Below are 16,003 nucleotides of genomic sequence, written 5' to 3' on the forward strand. Positions count from 1 at the left end.
CAAGAGCAGGACAGAACTGAAAGCATTCGGCCTCAGCAGGTAGAAAGCAGAGAAACAGGATAGACTAATGCCAGGCCTTTCTCTGCCCTCCACTGCTCACAGAAATTGAGTCTTAGAGAGTGAAAATCACGTGGCTGCTCTTAAAAGGATGGACTCCCAAATCAGGACGCCGATCACCTGTGTGTGTGTGTGTGTGTGTGTGTGTGTATGTGTGTGTGTACACTCACACACGGGCATGCTCACGTGCTGGCCCCAGGGAAATCTCAATGAGCTATGGGATGGTGGTCAGTCCTGTCCACAACTCTAACACAAACTAAAAAGATTTATATATATTTGTATATATATAAGTTTTTGTTATGCCTTTTTAAAGTTTATTTACCAACTTGGATTTGTTAGTGGTGTGTTTGTGTGCGCGCGTGTGCAAGCTTTTCTGAGTGCTGGAATCATTACCAAATAGGTTGCTCTACAGGACAAGAGGTCAGTACAAGCCGCAGCCCCGGAGGTTGTTGGCAATGATGATGTCGGTGACGGCGTCGAATACCACCTGGATATTATTCGTGTCTGTGGCACAAGTCATGTGACAATAAATTTCTTTGTTGGGTGAGCGGTTTTTGCTTTCAAATTGTGCTTGGATGTAGGCGGCTGCATCTTCATAGGTATTGGGGCCTGTAACAGAGACAGAACAGGGGAGAGGCCCTGGTGAGAGCTGGGGTGGGCTGGGCCAGGGCATTTTTCAGGAAGCCAGATGAGACACAGCGAGGGACCAGAGGAAGGCAGCTGTAGGAACAGCTGGGCATTTGTTCTTTCAGGAACTGTGGCAGCATTTAAAACTAAAAACAAAATATGGTTAGCATTTGCCTGGCTTTTCGCACTGGATCAACCCAGGAGGCCTGGAAGGTTCCCCGTCCTGCCTTCCAGATGAGCACATGGAGGCCCAGAGGGCCTGGGTCCACCACTCCCCACACTGCCCTGGGTCTAAGGCAGCCCTGCTGCTTCTAGAAACCAAGAAAATAAAGTCAAACCAGCAGGGGCCAGTGGTGGCCCCTGGCTCCGGGCGTTTCAGAGCGAGGACCTGTGCTTCTTCCTTGCAGGGGCAGATTACTCAATAAGCAAGGTAAGCATGGGCTCACTTGTGCTTACTTCCTAATTTGTGGTGAAAAATCTGAAATCATTCACTACAGATTATGAAGTGAGCACAATAAACCAGTGCCTACCTTGTTACTGGGTCATCTGTCCTTGTCACGGATCATAAATTTGAAAAGAGGCTTTGATTCTGTCGGAACATGCTGTGGGTTTGGGAGATAGACAGATGCCAGCCATACCTAGAAGCAGAATCTTTGATGTGATAAAAAATGTGAAATTGTTCACTGCAGATAATCTGGTAAGCAAGGTAAGCACCGTGCTTACCTCGCCTATTGGATAATCTGCCCCTGCTTGATGGTGCCTAGAAGGCCAATAAAGGGAAGATGCTCTGTTTTCCTCAGTGCCACTAGGATCTGGGCAATTGTGGGAACAACATGGTCCTCTTTTGAGGATGTGGGGCCATCTCCCTGCTCCACCCTGCCCGGCCTCATTCTCCGTGGATGTGAGCCACAAGGCTGGGGAATTCGGGCAGGGCCAAAGGAAAGCTTCTGCAGCCAGGATTGGCTTTAGTTCCTTTAAAGAAACAGGAAGACTCCGGCCCTGTGCTCTAGGCAAACGTAAAGATGCCCTGGGGTAAGAGGTGGGAATATCCCTGGAGTGGGAGAAGGGAGATCAGAGTGGAGAGCAGCCCTGGGCCACCCACCAGGAGCACCCAGACCCACGAGGCAGAGCCTCCTCCTTATGGAGAGTCCTCAGGGAAGCTGCTTGTAAAGTGAATTGTAAGCAAGAGACTGGACTCCATCAAGGGGCTTCCTGTCCAGAGAGAGCCAGGACAAAGGCACAGATTACAGTAAAAAATGGCTGACCTCCAGGAGAGGACCCACAGGGACATCCTGTTTGGATGGTGGGGACGCCAGCCCTGCTGAGTCCTTGCCCTTACCCAGCCCCTCTCCTGCCTGGTGCCCAGCTGGTCCCTTAGAGCCCACCTCCAACATTTGCCACCCCCTGTCCCCACTCCACCAGTGTCCTCCACAGGCTTTGGCACCCCATGGGGCCACTGCATTCCTTGCTGCCTGATGGCTTAAGGAAGCGAGGTCGGCCCTCAACACGTTCCGGAACTCTGGACCATGGGATGGGAGGTAATTGAAATTATTTTTGCTGGGTTTGGGGTGGATTAAAAAAAAAAAAAGATGGTGGATGAGGGAGATATGCTGTGAAGCAAATGAACAGAACCAAAGGGAGGGAGGGTCCAGGGTTAGGGGAGAATTCCAAGGAGAGCCCACTCATAGAAAGCAGGCTGTGCTGGCAGTGCATGGCCTGTATTACTGTGGGTGCCCTGGAGGGTCTCTACTGGGTGACTACTTGTCAGCCATCTTATTGTTTTTGGACCCAAACTGGAGCCCTCTGAAGGCACCGGAGAACTCTGATGTTTTGCAAATCCAGTTGACTTTCCCTGGGAGCATCGACTGGGGGCATCCAGCTCCTCCCAAACAAGGACAAGGGTGAGACTTAGGATTGGGTCTGCCCCCGAAAGACGGCACTGGCCTGAGAGGACCTGCCAGGGCTTGTGAGCTGCTGGGCTCCATCCTGTTACCAAAACTTTTAAAAGACTGGCATTGGTCCCAGAGGGCCTTTGCTGAGGCTGGGAAGTCAGCGGTGGCTGCCAAAAGCGTGGGTGCAGCCTGGCTCTGCCAGCAGGCAGGGCCCTCCCGTTCACACGGCAAGCCTGGGGCTGGGTCTTTCTGGGGCCTGTCCCGAGCCCTCCTGCACTTGCTCCACCCTGTGAAGGGCACCTCCACCTGGCCTGTCCCCCTTCCCTGGTTTCTACCCTCTGTCAGAGTTCTGACACTGGGACTGTCTTGTCCACCCCATGGGGCAGGCATTATTATTATCTACTGTGGGTACCCGCAGTCCCTGGGTGGTACAAATGGTGAGCGTGCTCAGCTGCTAACTGAAAGGGTGGAGGTTCGAGTCCACTTAGACATGCCTCCAGAGGAAGGCCTGGCAATCTACACCTGAAAAATCAGCCACTGAAAACCCTATGAAGCAAAGTTCTACTGTGACACACGCGGGTCGCCATGAGTTGGAGTCGACTGGACAGCACACACATCCCTGGTGGCTAAGCCATTAGGTGTTCAGCTGCTCACCAAAAGGTCAGCAGTTCGAATCCGCCACCTGCTCCTTGGAATCCCTATGGGGCAGTTCTGCTCTGTCCTATAGGGTCGCAATGAGTCAGAATCGACTTGATGGCAATGGATTTGTTTTGTTATACATATGTATCTTTTTTTTTTTTTACCATGCCACCCAGATGGAAACCTGAGGCACAGGGAGATGCCCAAAGTTGCAGGTGGTCAGGCTGCTTGGGGCCCCTGACCTCCTGGAGACCGTAGGACTTGAGAGCCTGGAGTGCAGGCAAGGTGCCTGCCCTGGTCCCTCTCTTGGCCCTGGGAGGGGCAAAAACCTTGTAAAGTCACAAGTGCACCGAGCACCAGGAGGATGCAGGCCTTTTCCGTGACACCCAATGGAGGAGGGTGGAGACTAGATCTATTCAAGAATTCTGGAGCCCCCTCGCTGGGCTCGGGACCTGTGTAGCTCCGAGGCCTGAGCCCATGCCCATAGCCTCTCATGGGGGCTGTGTTGGTGAGTGGGTTCCTGGCTGAGCCAACCTGTGCCCTTCCCTGGAGGGTAGGACACACCCTCCTCCAGAGCAGTGTGATTAGGACTCTGGCCCTCTGTGCTCTCAGCATGCAAAGATGACCCCACTCTGCCCAGAGGGACATGGGCTGGGCCTGGGTTCCCATCAGTGCTGCTTCTCGCCTGAGCTGCAGCCCCTTGTGGGATCCTGTGGCCCCAGAGCTGGTCTGTCCTAAGCAGCCACCCTCCCTCCACTGCCGAGACAGTCCGGTGCCTCACCCACCCACTCAGGGACTTTCCCCTGAGTCAGATGGGAAGAAAAACCCCAGAGAAGGCAGAAAAGAGGGAGGCAGGATGGAGGAGGCTTGCAGATAATTGGAGCATTTGGTTTGGGGAAAAGACCAGGGTTGAGGGAGGAGGCCTGATAGGGTGGGGAGGGGAGAGAGGAGGCACGGTGGGGTGGCAGTGAGGTGGGATGAGCTGGGTTGGCACAGGCAGGACTGCCACACACAGTGGCACCTATGCTCATGGCACTGAAGCAGGCAGTAGGAGGGCAAGTGGGGACTGAAATGCAGCCTGGGCCCCACTCTCAGGCCACATGCCCACCCACAGGGTGGAGGAAGAGGAATTAGAATGTTCTAATTTATGCAATAACAATGATTGTGAGGATGGCGCAGGACCGGGCAGTGTTTCGTTCTGTTGTGCATAGGATCGCTATGAGTCAGAACTGACTCGACGGCACCTAACAACAACAACAATTTATGCAAAGGTTCTGTGTGGACCAGCCCCCAGCCCTGGGTAGGGGTGACTGGAGGCCTTGGGAGAAATTGGCAAGGCTCTCCTGCAAGGTCCTGGGACCTCTACTATAGGGAGACCGGGGAAGAGGGCAATGGGAAGCCTGTGGCCCTGCCCTGCCTCCTGATCCCTGCCCTGTCTCTTCTGAGTCACCTGGTCATCACACCCACGGCTCAGGACGTGACATTTCCCACCATACCCAGGGCTATGTCCTGGGAAGGGCCAGACCTGGCCGCACCCTGAGTGCTTCCTCCACGGCCTGCCCCGTCCTCGGCTGGCAGGGCAGCCTCTTCCCTGAGCCCACAGGTGGTTGGGCTCCAGACAATACCTGGGTCTTCTGGGGGAGGTCAGGGCCACATGACACCCACCTGTGTATTCAGGGAAGCAGATGGTCAAAGGTGACTTCTTGATCTTCTCGCCAAAGAGATCCTTCTTGTTGAGGAAGAGAATGATGGAGGTGTCGATGAAGAACTTGTTGTTGCAGATGGAGTCAAAGAGCATGAGAGACTCGTGCATGCGGTTCTGCAGCCCCAGGCGGGGAGGGAGAGAGTGAGACAGACAGCCGGGAGAGACAGACGGACACGGGGGAAAGAGAAGAAGAGAGTTAGGCTGAGAGAGAGCACCGGGTGACTCAGCAGCTCATGAGGGGCTCCTGTGCCCCCTCCTCCGACGAAGCTGGTAGAGCGAGCCTGCTATTGTTAACGCCTTGCGGGGTACCTCATCCCCAAGCTCAGCACACCCTCGCCCAGCTGCTCGGGCTTCGTGGCAGGGATGACTGGGAACCGTGGGCACCTCATCCCCAAGCTCAGCACACCCTCACACAGCAGCTTGGGCTTCGTGGCTCCCTGGGGGAGGCTGAGGACAGGGTGACCCAGGGCTCTCTCTGCTGGAAGAACGTGCGCGTGTGTGTGCGCGCGCGCACGCACGCGCCTGCGCACACACGTGCGCTGTGTGCAGGGAGCCTCAGAGCTGGGCTTTGGCCTCCCTTGTTTGGACTTTCCTCCTGGGCCCATTTCTGGGGGACGGTCCTGTGGGAGTGGCGTGGGACTTTAGGTTCCTCCTGTCTGAGGGGCACCCACACCAGGCTTCCCCTGGCTCCTCGGGAGCCACCACCCAGGGGAGCTGCTCCCATGAGGGCTGCCTCCAGGAGTGGCTGGTGGACTGGCCTACCCCCTGGATGGGTCAAACTAAGCCACATCTGACCCTGCAAGGAGTTTAGAGCAATTCAGATGTGAATTACTGCTGAGCACACACAAGTTTGTTTTGCGAAGCAATGAATGTGACGGCCACCCAACTAAAGCAGAGCCTGAGGAGAACACCCTGGGCTAAACACTGACCATTCCCACTTTGGAATGCCCAGCGCATTCGCGTGGGCCACCTGTTTCTGGGTAGTGAAGAGGAGCATGGCGCTCGCTCTGTGGACTGTATCCCTGGTGCAGGGACAGTGCCTCTTGTTTGCCCCAAGAAGCCTGTTCTCACTCTGGGCACTTCCCACCACGAACCCAGCGCCATGGCTTACAGTCCAAGCCCATGGGTAATTCCTGGTGAAACTCTGAGCTCTGAATTAAGAAGACTGAAACAAACAACAGGAAAGAGAAGGGACTTGATGTGGAGATGAACTTACTTCCCCAGGGATAAGCAAACACTAAAAAAACCAAACCAAACCTGTTGCCATGGAGTTGATTCCGACTCATAGAGACCCTATAGGACAGAGTAGAACTGCCCCATAGGGTTTCCAAGGAGTGGCTAGTGGATCTAAACTGCTGATTCTAGGTTGGCAGCCGAGCTCTTGACCACTGAGCCACCAGGGCTCCAAGCTGAGTAAATCACTTATTCAATTGCCAAGACCTTCTTCCTCCGTCTGAGCAGGAAGGTAAGGAAGGTGATGGAATAATCGTCAGTGACGGCTGAGGCCCACTCTGTGCCAGTGCTAGGCCCAGCACTTCACCTGCCTTGTGTATTTAACCTCATCAGTCCTTAGGGGACACCGAGGGGACATAGCAGGAATATGGGAGAGCAGAGACTTGTACCCAGCTCTGGGCCAGATCCAGGGCCTCAACCCTATGCTCTACAGGCTGGGACATGGCTGGAGGTGGAGGGGACTTCAAGGGTCCTGTGTTGAAATGGGCCATGGCCCACTGTCCACATCCCTCAGCTGACACCAGGGGTTCCTCTGATGGGTTCTGACCTCATGGGATTTTTCTGGTGAACATCATTAGCCTGTGGCCTTCTGGGGAGTAAATAACGACAATGTAAATTTTTTTTACTTTTACCATTGGTCAGCTCCTCCTTCAGCATTCCCTCCATGACTGCATCATTGCACCCCTGACCTGTCAGTTGTCCCCAAGCCCTTGTTTTTATTGGCTCAAGCCAGTTGGCAGAGGGGGACAATTTGAGGTCTCAGCTGTCCCTTGAGAGCCTCTCAACAGCTGGCATGGTCTTACCACTTTGGTTGTGGTAAATGGCATTGTCCTTTTACTCTGCAAAACAGACGCAGTAAACTCATATGGTCTTATTCCCTTCTAACGCCAACCAGTACACTCCATTCTCAGCTCCCACCACATTCGCAGGGTCCCACTCGCGGGGAGGGGGCTCATTTGCCTTGTGCTGTCTTAATGGTGTCTGCTCAGAAAACGGCAGGTGGAGGTCTCCTAGGAGGCCAAGCGAATCCTTGCTTGGGGCCACCTATGAGGGCAGAGTGGAGACCTCCAAGAGCCCAGGGATTCAACAAGAGATGGGCCCCTTCTCTCCCCATCCCACAGAGTCACCTCATCCTACAGATGCTCAACAAAAGCTGAAAACCCACAGCCAAAGGCATGCTCTCAACCCCAACTCCACAACTGTCTCAAGCCTGCTGTGGTCTACAGTTGTTGGGGGGATGCCCCGGGCACCACGCAGGGCTGCCAGGGTGACCAGAGCTGACAGCGGGAGGCTGTGTGCATTTGGCATGTGGGCTGGGCTGGCCTCTTCAACATGAGACCACCCAGCTTAAGTTTGGAGGAGAAATCCAGGTTGGCTGGCTCTGGCAGGCTCCACGGTACCACTCCACTAATGCTCAGGTCCCACTTTCCCCTGCCCACTGCCACCATGTCGAGGGCTACAGAGCATCCCTTCACTACTCACTCATTCATTCTTCCAACCAACATTTCCTGGCATGTGTGGACCAGGCCCCTGCTGGGCTGCTAGGGGGCTGTAGGACCAACCTGCACCAGGCTCCTGCTCTCCAAGAGCTCACAGTCTAGTTCGGTAGAGGATGCTCACACAGTAGAAAGGCCTGAGGCCCCAAGAAGGGAGCAGAGTTGGGGAGGGACACACGCCAAGTCAGACTTGGTGTCGTGGGGAAAGCCTCCAAGAAGGGTTGATCCTGGTGGTGCAGGTGGGACCTTGAAGAAAGGAGCTGGCTGCGGGGAGGGGGAAGTGCCGGCGCCGAGACCCCTCCACGAACCACAGGCCTGACTGGAGCCCATCACCAAGATGCCAAGACCACAGGCTGTGCTTACAAGCTCCCAGGAGGAGACAGACACCGGAGTACATTTAAAGCGGAGACACACCGTTTGAGAAAAGAGGAAGAAGACAGGGGTCACCATTAGCCAACAGCCTTCCCGCGGAGCTGCTGGGAGCCCTCCCCAGGGCTGTTTCCTATGCCTGCCATGCCTGGCAGAAGTGCCCCGGGTTCTCTGCCTGCCACACCTGGCCTAGGACAGGAAGGTGAGCTCAGCCCTGGGCAGACCAGCCTCCTGCGCTCACCTCCATGACACCTGCAACAATCCCCAGTGGCAGGCGGCCGGTCACCCAGAGTCCTGCTGCCCCTGCAGAGTGGGCCCACTCCCACAGGTGATCCACAGCCTAGGCCCGGGTCCCATGTGGTGTGGGCGTGCCGGCGGAGCTGCTTGGGCACCGACACAACACAGCACACTCACGCTAGAAACAAGCTGGCACTTTTTATTAATGGTTGGTGACTAATAAATACATTATGGCAGCCAATAAATTATTACAATAACTAGAGATTTATTAAACCAACAAGTCACTCTTCTCACAAAATTACAGTTAATAGGAGGTGGGTGGCAGCAGCTGGCCTGGGAGGAGGGACCACTGTGCCTAAGAGAGAAGGCTTTGCTAAAGAGGGAGGGGGTGCTGACCCAACCCTGCCTGGGAGGGGAGGTGGGCGGACAGGTGGCAACAGAGTGGGAAGGGGGTCAGGGAGGCTGAGCCGAGGGATGGGTCAGAACCAGCAAAGGGTAGAGAGGACCAGGAGGTGAGGGGGGCTGTTGGCCTGGCTGGAGCTGTCCTTGCCTCCAGTTGGGAGGGTGGAAGGGGGGGAACGGGAGGTCCACAAGGGGTGAGGGGTGAGGAGGTGGTGGCTTAGAGCTGCTGGCTCTGCTGAGAAGGGGGTTTTGAGTGGTCTGGGTGCACTGGGCCTGGGTGTGGGGAGTGAAAGCTTCCCTTTCAGAAAGACCCCTTCTCTGACACAGAAGGCCCAGGACTCTGGATGGGGTGGGGTCTGGTGGAGGTCCCAGCTACGCTGTCTGGGCAAGGAGGGTTCAGGACTCTTCTCATTGGGGGAGGGGCCTACCACAGAGCCCATCACACAGTGCCCACCTCGGCCCCGTCCCCTGGCCCGGCTGGTGTGTCCCACTGACCTGGGCTGCTGGGGCTCTGCCCTCTGTGGGCTTGTGGTCTGACATGGGGCAAATGTCTTGGGGTCCTTGCCTTTGGCACCCTGGATTGAGTCTCTGGTGGCCAAGGATGAAGCCTCACAGCTCAGTTCCTGAGAACTGCCAGGTGGCACCTGAAGGCCTCCAGAGGCACAAAAGAGCCGAGGCAGCAAAGGGGGCTTGTGCCCAGATCACTTAGGGGGCTGGGCAGGCCACGACCTGGTCCGGAGGAAAGAGACCTCAGGACTGTGGAAGCGATCACTAGGGCAGACCAAGAGAAACAGGGGAGCAGAGAGGATGCAGGCAAGGGATAAGGAAAGAGGTCCACGATCAGTGTCTGGGGTTAGAAACTACAGTGTGTGCTGTGGGAGCAGAGGTGTAATGAGGGGGTGATCTCTCCCCTTGGAGAACTGCAGGGTGCATTCCAGAAGAAGGGAAGGGTGGGATGAGATGGCTCCTGGGCTTTCCCTGTTTGGGGGTTTGCAGACAGGCTGGTTACAGGGGCTCTGGGTGCAGAGGAGGGAGCTGTGTGATCAAGCAGCCCCCTGGCACCAGATATGGTGTGGTCTTCTGCCTGGGTCCTGCCCACTGCCCTGCAGTAGGAGCCTGTGGCCAGAAGGAGAGAAAGGGATGGGGCACTGAGTGTCTAGGGCCTCCGGGGAAAGTGGTCAAGGAGCCCAGAGTGTCAAAGCTGTTGGTTGAGGGGCCCAGAGCTATGCTTGGGGCTGGGGCAGACCCCCACAGCCCCCTCAGACCATGGAGTCCACAGGCCTAAAAGGCTGCAGAGCCTCAGGGACCTCAAGACCTGACTCTTGTGGCAGCAACAGGTGCCAGGGCACAGAGCTTGCCCACAGGCATCTAGGTGGCAGGCCCATTTCACGGGTTTGGCAAAGGTCTGCCTTCTCTGCCTGCTGAATTAGAGTCATTCAGAGAGTTCAAACGTGGGGTCCACCCACGTCTGGTTACTCATATCTCCCCCCACCCATACCCACGACGGAACCAAGAGGGATGTCACCTGCCCCCCCACCCCCACCCCAGAGCTGCTGGTGATGACAGGGAAGGGAGGCAAGGAGACAGGACAGGGCCTGGTGGCTTCCAGGGAAGTCCCTGGATACCCCTTCCTCGAGGGCTTAGACCAGACGGCAAGGACCCCTCGCCCTTGGAAGGCTGGGTGGGGGGCAGGAAACAGCCCAAGAAACGGCAACTGGGTGTGTTTGGAGGAAACCGAGTAGGGCTGAGCACCAGAGAGTAGGAAAAGGCAGCCTGGGCAGGGGTGTGGGCACGAAGGCCCCAGGCAACCTGCCCCTCCAGCCCCCTCATTCTACAGACTAAGACGTGCTGGGACCAGGGCCCACTCTGCCACTGTGGTTTGAGGGTGACAGCTGGGGGGGATGGAGAGGCCTGGGCAGGAGGGCAGTAACTTCCACCCCCTGGGTGACGCCCTTGGCCAGTGTCTCCTCTTGTGTCAGCTCCCCTATAAGTTTGGGGTCACAGGGCAGCTAGGGGCACAGCTGGCTACAGCCAGGGTGGTGAGGCAGGGGGAAGAACTTCTGACTTCAGTGTGGGGTGAAATGGCCTAGCTGGTGCAGAAGACTGAGACTGCTGGCCCCGGGACCTGTCCTCTGCCACATTCCAGTACCTGGTACCAGGTCTACCACATGATGGAGGCGAACTGAACTGAAGGGGACTTGGGCTGATGGGGTGGCTCCTGCCAGCCTTCTTGCCTTGGAATTTCCCATAAGGCCTAGGGCCAGCAGCAAGACAGCCAGACCAGGGATGGGGCCTCACCCTAGTGGCACCCAAACCTGCAGGAGTTTTGGCACCTGGGAAGGCCACCTGGATCTCCCATGCACCAAGCAGAGCTCCAGCCTCTTGGAATCAGGAAGCCCAGAGCTGCTGGCGTAAGGCTCTTCCTGGGTCTGGGCCAGTCCCAGGGGCTGCATGTGACAACTGTGGGTCCCGCCTGGCCCCAAGTCTGAGCAGCGCCCAGAGTGGAGGCTGAGAGAACAGAGGGCTGGAGGACAGAGGCAGAGACTCTCAAGGGCAGCCCTCTCTTTCCCGCTCTGGGCACATCTGGGTCCCCAGGCACAGCTTATGGCACAAGCACACAGGGCCTGTTAGGGCTGTTGGCTAGGAGGGAGTGAGAGGGGAGCTAATGGCACAAGGCCAGCCAAGGGCCAGGAGAAGCCACTGGTCCTTTTCTCTGCTCAGGGCTGGCTGCAGTGAAGCCCCTTCCTGGAGCGGGGGAGGAGGCTTGCGCCAGCCTGGTGCCCTGGCAACTTACACTCCTGGGGGCTGGTCTGTCATCTAGGACTGGGAGGATACCAAGCGCTGTGGACAAACTCTCTGGTTTCTTCACAAGACAGGGTGAAGCGGGGACCTCACCCAGCCTCCCCAAGTACAGACCCCGACACAGAGGCCCGTGCCTGCCCCTGCTGGTTGGAGTTGCATTCACTGTGAACTGAAGAAGGAAAAGCACGTCTGTCTCTTCACAGCCCTGAATGACCACCTGAGACCCGGGTATAGGAGGAGGTACCCCTTGGGCCTGCAAGGACAGAGCATGAGGCCCCCACCCCAGTTGACACAAGACCTGCTTCCCTCTCCCCTCCCCTCCCCGCTGCCCCCTCTCCTCTCCCCTCTGTCCAGGCACCGACTCACCCTTCCCACCATCTACCACATACTTTTGCAACAAGTCGACTCAGAAGCATTTCCAGTTCCGTGGGGAGGGAGGGTGGGGGTCCCGGGGGGGCAAGGAAGGATGGCCCAGACAAGGGGAGGCTCACGCCAGAGGGCTAAGATCCAAGGGCAGAGAGAGGAGGGAGGCGCGAGCCAAGGTTGGGCCCTTGGACCAACGCACAGGTAGCCTGGGCCCACCCTGGATATTGGTGATGGAGCTGCCTGTAGCCAGAGAGACCCCAGGAAAGGCATGCAGTGGCTCCCACTGCCCCTACACCCACCATCACCCTGTCCCAGGGCCACTCCTGCTACCTGAACAACCCAGGTGACAGAAAGGAGACCCTGGGACTTTGAGTCTGAATGACAAAGTGTATGGAGTGCCCATCCTGGGCCAAACGGCGGCTGTGCCCACCACCCACACGTCCAGATAAAACCCTTAGCTACCGCGAGTAACCCATGGAGCAGAGGCAAGTGAGCAGGCCCACAGGTCTGAGGCCCAAGTCTCCTGGCCCCGTAGCACGCAGCGCTCGGCACCCCCAGCCCAGCTCCCTGTTACCACGTGTTCAGAGGTCTGGGCAGCGGCCCAGGCCTGAAGAGGAGTCGGTTGGGCTGGGTGGGGTGGTGTGGAGGATGCTCCCTCCTCCCCCCGCCCGGTGCTGGCTTCTGGGTTCTTCTTCCTCAAGTGCAAATATGTGGCAGAGCCCTGGTCCCGGGGGTGGGGAGGTGGGGCGACAGGCTGGGCAGGGTGGTGGGCAGGCTGGGCAGGGGCTGGGCCTCAGTAGAGTCCACAGCCTCGCAGGTTTTTGGCGATGATGACGTCCGTCACAGCGTCAAAGACAAACTGGATGTTGTTGGTGTCGGTGGCACAGGTGACGTGGGTGTAGATCTCCTTGTGGGCTGACTTGTTCTTGCTCTCGTATTGGGCCTGGATGTAAGCCACGGCTTCCGTGAAGGCACTGGGGCCTGCAGGAGGAAACAGGTGGGGAGTAGGTGATACCAGGTGCCAAGGGTGCTGCCCAGCAGTGACAGCCCCAGGGCCTGGCCAATGTGTCCATTAGGCTGTGCGCAGACACGGTGGGCCTCTTGGCAACAGTCACGAAGGGAAACCCTGACGGGGGTGGGGGAACTTGACGGCTCAGTAGAATCATGAATGGGTCATGAAATTAAGTCAGTGGTGCGCATCCAGCCTAAAAATAACATCTGATGTCACAGTGCATTACCCGAATGAAGGGTGAGTGTTTTTTCCTGAGACTGAACTGTCTTCCTTCTACGTATGTGTCTACTGACTTGTGAGGCACTTTATTTCCTCCTGCAGGTTATGCTCAAGTTTAAAAACCACTGATTTTTTAAACCAGTCAAGTGTGAAAACTGCTGGTAGAAACATCTCTCTCTGTGCAGGTGGGCCCCTGGCTAACACACACGCTGCGAGATGGCGGACTCCTGCTGGTGGGTCCTCAGGGCAGGTGATGACCCACCTCCCTGGGCCACTGCTGGGCAGGCAGGTCATCAGGCTGGGCAGAACCTGCCTGTTCCGCAGCCTGGGATCTGCCTTGGCCTCCTTCCCCTTCTCCTCACCACGCCACCGCTTACGCTCACTGTCAGGGGCAGTTAGGACTGCCTGGCTGCAGACTTGCTGCCTTCCTCCGGGTACGCCATATTGCCCTAGCTCCCAGGGGAGCCCAGGGACAGGGACAGGGGTATCCAGGAAGACGAAGCTGTCTTGGGGAAAAGCAGGAGAACAGGATTCTCAGATTCAAACAGGAGCCGCCACTGCTTCCATGAATCTGGGCCCAAGCAGACAGGGCCGTGGACAACCTGCCGAGGGAGGGGCAGGAGGAGGGGCTGGGTTTTGGAAGCGCAGGACCAAGTTGGGGTGGGCTGCCACGCAGACTGGAAGCCTGAGGTGGCACACATGGGGAGAGGCCAGGCCTCGAGGGCCTATGGGACCACAGCTCTTTCCTGGGCTGGAGGTGAGTGGGAGTGTCATTGGGGACCTATAGCTAATTACTCTGAATCCCTTGGTGACTGACCCACCCTGCCTGCTCCCTCTGCCCCACGGCCACAAGCCCACATCACCTAGGGCACGATCCATAGGCTTCCAACTTACAGAGGAAAGCTGACTGGTGGGCGGGAGGGATGGGGAGCCCTGCCCCCTCTGCCTGGACATGCCTGGGGTCCTTATCTGGGGTCCTTACCTGGCGGCAGTCAGCCTTGTCTTGGCAAGAGAGGTGGAATGGCAGGAGACAGAGTGAGCCCCGCCTCAAGCCATGGCCTCAGTCCACTGCCAGGGAGTGGATTCAGCCCCAGGGACTCCCCTTCCAGGTCAGCCTCGCTGTGACCCTGCCTGTCCCTGCATAGAACTGCCCCTCCCCTCCCGCTCTGCAGGCCTGAGGGCTGGCCAGGCCAAGGATGCCACGTCTCCCCCGTCACCTCTGTCAGGCCTGTGTCATCTGGGAAGAGCTGGGGACTGGGACTGCTATCTGACTGGGGCAGCCACCCTTGGACTCCCCGGCCACCCTTGCTGCCCCACAGGGGCGCTGCTCAGGCTGCCTGCCGTGGCTGCTCACCCAGTCATTGAAGCATTGAGGGGGCTGACCTCCATCACCCTCAGCACCCTCTGAGGGGCCGCCTAGGTCTCTGCTGCCTGTAAAGCTCAGTCACACCCAACAGACCACTTGAATAGCCCATGTGGGAAGTGTTGTTATGATACTTATTAATTATAACCATAATTGTAACAATAATAAACATTTAGTGAGCACTTATTATGTGCCAGATACTATGCCAATTTCTCCACGTTCATTAGCTCATTTTGTCCTCACAGCAGTTCTGTGAAGGAGGATAGGCTAATCACAGAGTCAGGGAAACTGAGGCCTAGGGAGGTTATGTAACCTGCCCAGGATGCTAGTAAGTGGTAGAGCTGGGCCAAGAACCTTGGGCTGCCTGACTGGAAGCCCCTGCTCCTACCCACGTGATCACCCTGGTGTTCCATTTTTCAGATGACCTCTATTTGTCCATGACGAAGCTGAGACTCAGAGAGGTTGCCTGAGATCACACAGCCAGTAAGTGGCAGAGCCGGGATTCCACCCTGCTGTTCCCAGCCCCCTTCACTCTAGCACGTCCTGGGGGCTGGGAAGGGAGCTGTCCTTGGTTTTGTACTTGAGTTTCTATGGTAGATAGACCCCAGAGCATCAGTGGAGCACACTAAACCTGGACTGAGCTGGGAAACAGGGGCCCCCACCCTCAAGAAATTAGTGCGGCCGGAAATGGAGAAGGCAGGCTCCCTGCTGTCCTGGGCACAGCCCCTACCTGTGTACTCAGGAAAGCAGATGGTCAGTGGGGACTTCTTGATCTTCTCTTCGAATATGTCTTTCTTGTTAAGAAACAGGATGATGGACGTGTCTGTGAACCATTTGTTGTTGCAGATGCTGTCGAAAAGCTTCAGGGATTCATGCATGCGGTTCTGCAACAGAGCGGAGAGGCGCATGAGGGGTGGCCCTGCCCGGGGCCCTGACCCACCGCGGCCAACCACACAGCAGGACAAGCGAAGGACAGGTCCGCCAACGCGGCTGGCTGACGCACCACCAAGGAACGGAGACGGGAAGACCCAGGACGTACAGGGTGTGGACCCTGCTTCATTCCACACACAGGCAGGGGGAGTGGGGCCAGAGGGATGGGGTGGGGATGCTGCCCCTTCCCAGGAGAGCTGACCCTGGACAGGGGCAGTGAGGTCCTGGAGGGACTCCAGCCCCTGGAGAGGACATGCACCATGCACGTGGGGGCAGGGCCACGACCACCGCCCAGCATGACTACACGGAGGGGCATGCAGATTTCTCTACTGGGTCTCAGCCGGTCTCGCCAGCAGGGTCGGGAGGGTGCACACATTCAGCTGGGAGACATTAACCGAGGACATTAATTCGAGGTCCTCGAATTAATCCAGAGTTGGAAGCAGACAACAGGGGGACAGCCTCTCGGGGGTGATCTTGCTGTGGCTGGGCTGTGGTTGGTGATTTGGCTGGCCGGCTGGGCTGTGGTTGGTGATTTGGCTGGCCGGCTGGGCTGTGGTTGGTGATTTGGCTGGCCGGCTGGGCTGTGGCTGGGGTGATTTGGCTGGCTGGCTGGGCTGTGGCTGGGGGAAGAAGGCTCTGGGCGAGCTGGTTGTC

General features: G+C 57.3%; 2 protein-coding genes across 2 annotated transcripts in view; both read right to left on the minus strand.

Annotated features, from left to right (window-relative positions):
- Positions 1-365: 365 nt before the first annotated feature.
- LOC135228371 (guanine nucleotide-binding protein G(o) subunit alpha-like) lies at positions 366-5,331 on the minus strand. Its single transcript, XM_064274012.1, has 2 exons — positions 4,881-5,331; positions 366-666 (listed from the first exon to the last, which is right to left on the minus strand). The coding sequence occupies exons 1-2, from the start codon at positions 5,026-5,028 to the stop codon at positions 479-481; spliced, it is 336 nt and encodes a 111-aa protein (XP_064130082.1). The 5' UTR covers positions 5,029-5,331; the 3' UTR covers positions 366-478.
- Positions 5,332-11,816: 6,485 nt separating this feature from the next.
- Positions 11,817-16,003, minus strand: part of LOC100658419 (guanine nucleotide-binding protein G(o) subunit alpha) — a 168,219-nt gene continuing 164,032 nt past the window's right edge. Inside the window, exons 7-8 of the mRNA XM_064274013.1 lie at positions 15,150-15,303; positions 11,817-12,806 (exon numbers count right to left, since the gene is read on the minus strand). Coding sequence (XP_064130083.1) covers positions 12,619-12,806; positions 15,150-15,303 — 342 coding nt within the window. The 3' untranslated portion in view covers positions 11,817-12,618. The remainder of the gene's footprint in view (positions 12,807-15,149; positions 15,304-16,003) is intronic.

Source organism: Loxodonta africana, chromosome 21 (genome assembly GCF_030014295.1).
Source record: "Loxodonta africana isolate mLoxAfr1 chromosome 21, mLoxAfr1.hap2, whole genome shotgun sequence".
In the NCBI taxonomy this organism is placed as follows: domain Eukaryota; kingdom Metazoa; phylum Chordata; class Mammalia; order Proboscidea; family Elephantidae; genus Loxodonta; species Loxodonta africana.